This window comes from Pygoscelis adeliae, unplaced genomic scaffold, assembly GCF_000699105.1.
Source record: "Pygoscelis adeliae isolate BGI_AS28 unplaced genomic scaffold, ASM69910v1 Scaffold122, whole genome shotgun sequence".
Classification (NCBI taxonomy): domain Eukaryota; kingdom Metazoa; phylum Chordata; class Aves; order Sphenisciformes; family Spheniscidae; genus Pygoscelis; species Pygoscelis adeliae.
In genome coordinates this window covers 1,948,548-1,953,385 of record NW_008824358.1, presented here as the reverse complement: position 1 = coordinate 1,953,385, position 4,838 = coordinate 1,948,548, and the positions used below count along the sequence as shown (strand labels likewise).

At 41.4% G+C, this 4,838-nt stretch overlaps 1 protein-coding gene across 1 annotated transcript in view; it reads left to right on the top strand.

Moving 5' to 3' along the window:
- Positions 1-4,838, top strand: part of PLCB1 (phospholipase C, beta 1 (phosphoinositide-specific)) — a 311,317-nt gene that overhangs the window by 193,366 nt on the left and 113,113 nt on the right. Inside the window, exon 10 of the mRNA XM_009319577.1 lies at positions 3,093-3,250. Within this exon, the coding sequence (XP_009317852.1) occupies positions 3,093-3,250 (158 nt within the window). The remainder of the gene's footprint in view (positions 1-3,092; positions 3,251-4,838) is intronic.

Below are 4,838 nucleotides of genomic sequence, written 5' to 3'. Positions count from 1 at the left end.
TCCTGCTGCTGGCTGGAGCAAGCCTGACCACATGTCCTGCTTTGGTCCAATGTGTAGTGTTAAAAATAACAGCCATAGGGCGAGAGCCTTATTTTGACTTCCATACAAGCAGTAGCAGAGTATGTCACAGTGTGGGGTCTAATTCGCTTGTCCTGTGCATGGCAAAATAGCTCGGAAGGAAAATCAATTCAGATAAACGTACTGTGTCTAAAAAAATCTTAGCCGCCAACACCTTCTGTTGCTGCTGGAGTCAAGAGGCAGACTCCCAGCAGTACGAGGGTCTGAGTTTGCACGCTGCAAACTACAGTGTATGATCCAGAGCACTGATTGCTTTTCCAGGACTTGCCTGAGGAGAGGAGGTTTAGCAACTCACGTTTATGCGTGGCAAAGGGAGTGTACAGGCACTTCGTGCCGGGAGAAGGTGGCGCCATGGGTGGGCGAGGGGGCAGAAGCAGCCTCTGTTTCTAGAGTAGTGAAGAGTCAAGTGACTCCAAATACCTGGATCCAGATATCCCCCAGTTTTAGGAGGATACATGTCATAAAATCATAAACAAATTTTAAGTCCATGTATTGCAAATAACTTGCACTTGGAAAAACAGTGGCGAATGAATCCAACAAGGATGCACTTGCTGAGAAATGAGCAGCTTAAAGTTACAGAAGCGTGGAACTGATCCGTGTGGGGAAACGTGGGTGACATCCTCAGCTTATATCAATTAGCACAGGCTCATTTTGCACAGTGTCCTGTCAGGTATGATTTGGCCAATTATATTTTTAGAAAAGCAAGTGTTTGTCAAAATCTGTTTCTCCTTATCCAATATAGGGTGATGGGATACAAATATTATGGTATGACTGTAGATGCTCTATGTATTCTAGGAGGGAATACCTAATGCTTTCAATTTCCAGTATTAAAAAATTGATCTGTACTCAGGATATTAAAAATATCATACTGGAAGTATTCCCGTCAGTGTCCGTGTTAGCACATTTTAGAATGCATCTGTTAAAGGGATAGTTTGGAATAGATGCAAACAGAGACTCACACTGCAGAAGTTTATATAAAATATATGCAAAAAACATTTGAGGGAACATTCCTAATATTCCATATTTCAGAAAAATAAGCTATTAAGACTATTAACACGTTTGCTATCATTCTGCACTCTGGGAGCCTTTCTGAAGATGGAATGTTTTGGAGGTTGCATATCCTCTTATCCTTAGCAGGAGTCCTTCCAAAACGTCTGAGGCTTATTAATAAGGTAGTGTGGAGAAGTGTCATATGGCAAGTGATGCATGTCATGATTTACTTAAACACTTTTGAAGGTTAGGGATCTCGTGGTCCAAAATGCTCAGCAATAATAATGCCCAGTACTGTCTCAGGAAGTACAGTAGAGTTTGGTAATTGTAAAATAGTTTGTTAATCCATATTCAATATGCTTTGAGGGAAAAGAAAGACAACAGGAAAACAGCTTTCTAAGTGAATGTAGTTTTTTTAGGCAGCAGAGTTCAACGGATCCACATAATGAGAGACAAGTTTTCATAAGCAGATGCTTAGGGATGAGTATACAGAAACGTGTGCTGGGGCACCCTGACCCATGCTCGTGCTTGTTTGCATCCTGCAAAGAAAAAGAGCCACTGCTTACCCCAGACATTGGGATTGCACCAAAGAGGCTTTTGTGTGAGTAAAGATAGCCTGCTATAATCAAAGGGGAAACACAGGAAAAAGTTAAGTAAAAATAAGAGAGACACATTGTCACTTTGCTGACTCCATTTAGATTTTCCAGAACCTTCCGACACTGGCCAAATTCTTCTGTTATTAACATAGATTTCCCATTGGTTCCAGCAGGAGCTGAGAAATCTTACGGATTTCAATAGGCGGAATGTTAATACCTTGTGCAGTATTTATGATTGCTCCAGCTCATGTATCAGACACAAGCGGTAAACAGGAATTTTCAGATAAGAAGGGGTTTTCTGTTACGGTTTTTAGTGGAAGGTAAAAACACAGAGAAAGCAGACAATGCTATCTAGTGAAGCAAACCAAAACGTGTAGTTCCCAGCGTAAAACCTAAACACAGAACCACAGAGACAATGAGATGATTGGAGTAACTGCATTATATTATATGCCAGTCAGGATGAAGTACTTATATGACCCCCATCAGTGAAGAATCTTTAATGTAAATGAACTCACTGCCTCCTTAAAAAGCAAGTGAATTCCCTTCAAGAAATCCAGGAAGGTCCTCTCAGGAAGCCTGCTGGAAAGCAGGAAACTGCATCCATTTTCTTCACATCTAAAACAAGCACTAAGCCATTCTTCCATTATCTTTACCTTTCTGCTGCAAGAAATTTGTATCCATGTGACTGGAATCAAACCTGTTGCAGCAGGTGAAGACACCCTGGCTGGATATCATTCCTTGAACACAACTGGACTTCTTTGTTGGTTTGGGGGGGGTTCTGCGGTTGGGTTTTTTTTTTAATACTGCCTGAGTTTGGGAAAAGCTGAGTTTTCCTTGTTTATTTTTAGATTTATATTATGTCATTGTTGGAAACTGGTAGTTTAATTAAATTTCTCCCTACATAATGCAGTATCATATCAGGAAATTTAACTGACCAACTCAGTGCGGTGATTAGTGTATTAAATATTGATTTGAGACCTAGTAATGGTACCATTAGTGACTGTGCAGGAGGTTTGTTTTATCTTGTAAACTGCATTGCATGCTATGAGAAAGTGGGATCTTGCTGCCTGAGTCGCCTCTGAATTTCACATTGCTTGTCAAAGGATAACAGTGTTTTAGAACTAAACCATTTTATTTTATTTTGGTTTGGTTTGTTTTATGTATTCAATGCTGTCTATCAGAAGTTTTCGATTTGGCTTCAGTTCGGCTATTTCTCCTCACTCACAGCAGCTTAACTGAGGGCAGAATCCAAACCATGACACTGAGTTATTTCCATTACGTTCTTATGCTTTTTGTATGCCTTTGAGTGTTATTCCTCTCAGCCAAGGGTAGAAGATGCTGTTAACTCTAATTATTATTAGTTTTTTTTGTATTTATTCCCGAGGCCCAAAATGACGTCCCTTTTTTCGTGTCCTTGTGCTGTCGCAGCTGGACAGCTGGCCGGTAACTCATCGGTGGAGATGTATCGGCAAGTACTTTTGTCAGGCTGCCGCTGTGTGGAGCTGGACTGCTGGAAAGGACGAACAGCTGAAGAAGAGCCAGTCATTACACATGGATTCACTATGACAACTGAAATATCCTTCAAGGTACAGCAACACAGCACACTGGTGTAGTTGGCTTTAGCTGGGGTGGTTTCTTTCATGTAAAATGCATCACAAATACATTGCGAGAATATTACTGCAGAGGTGGAAGGGAAGAGGAACGTGAGGGCAAAAAGATGTTTTAAGAGGAGATTTCGGAGCACGTGCAGAATCGTTGGAAGAGAAGAGTTGCAGTATTTGGACCTTGCACAGGAAGAGGTTCTTGGCGATCGTGGCAGTCGGAGGAAAAGGGATTATATGGTGTAATAGTCTGTGCCATCTGGGGACTGGGCTTAGTGCCCAGGTCCATACTCCTGTGGATGTCCCTGCAGCAAATCGCACGAAGGGGGAGAAACAGGGTAGACCACAGCCAGGGCTGAAGGACCAGGTATTGCCACCACAACCGGTTTTACACAGTGTAAAATGGCTCTGCGGATGGGCCTGGAACCAGGAGGATGGGGAGGAAGGGCTGGTTTGTGTTACAGCTCCGTAGCACGTGGCAGGGAGGAGAGCTGAGATTGAAGGCCGCATGGATTTGAACGGCAATAAGCAATGTGTCAATATACTCTTTTTCTCTTCTCTGCCTGGTAAGTGGGAGTGGGAGACAAAAGTGCTGAACTGAGGTAGGAAACAGCAGCTATCGTGGGAATCTCTACAATGTGCAAGCCTTTAAATTCCTATGAGCAGAGAACAGGCTACTCATGCCCAGCTGGACAGGTCCCATCCACAGGGACCAGACACTCATCATTTTATTAACTATTTAAAAACTGAGTAACGGTGTGTGCAATGTTACCCTTATCCCTGACACTTGGGATTAGATTTGAAGCACTGGAGGGTAAAAAAGAAAAATTAGTACCTTCGGAGAGTGTGATGGGATATTTGTGCCATTCAAACCCTAAACATATCATCTGTATTTCTGAATTTCATCTTCCATTTCCATTGTCTGTGATAAAAGGTAGATACTATACCCTCAGCAATAATCTTAAATTATTATCTTCTTGTTATTCTTAAAGATGTTTTTGATCCAGGGTGTTAGAGGAGCAGGATGGAGGTGTTTTCCTATAGTATTAAGATTGGTAGTCAGCACAGCTTATAATGATACATCAGGATACCATTTTTGAAGCGTGAAGAAATAATTCTTGTTCATCTGAGACATGAACTTGCCATGGAAATATGTTTCTAGATTTACCTGTGTGCAAGAAGATGTGGAAAAATACTCATTACTGGATTTGGTTATGTTATGGGTGTTAGGTGTGGCTTCTCTGCTAGCTACAGCTTGGAAGCATGTCTCCCACGCTTGAAGCATGAGTTGTCGAGGCTTTTTTTTTTGTCTTCTAGTGCCTTCCTTTAAGGAAAAAAAAAACAAACAATACTGCCACACAGAAAAAGCACCAAATTTCACTCGCACCAGAACACTCCTTTCTTTTTTTCAATTTGTTTCCTCTAACTCTCCACTGATGGAGTTAAGCACAGGAAAACGTAAAACACAACCTTCTTGCATGTTTGTTATTAACTTTCCAGTTATGTTTATACAAAGCCAATTATGTTTATATGCGTAGAGTTTGATTGCTGGAAGTCCTTTCATTAAGGAAGA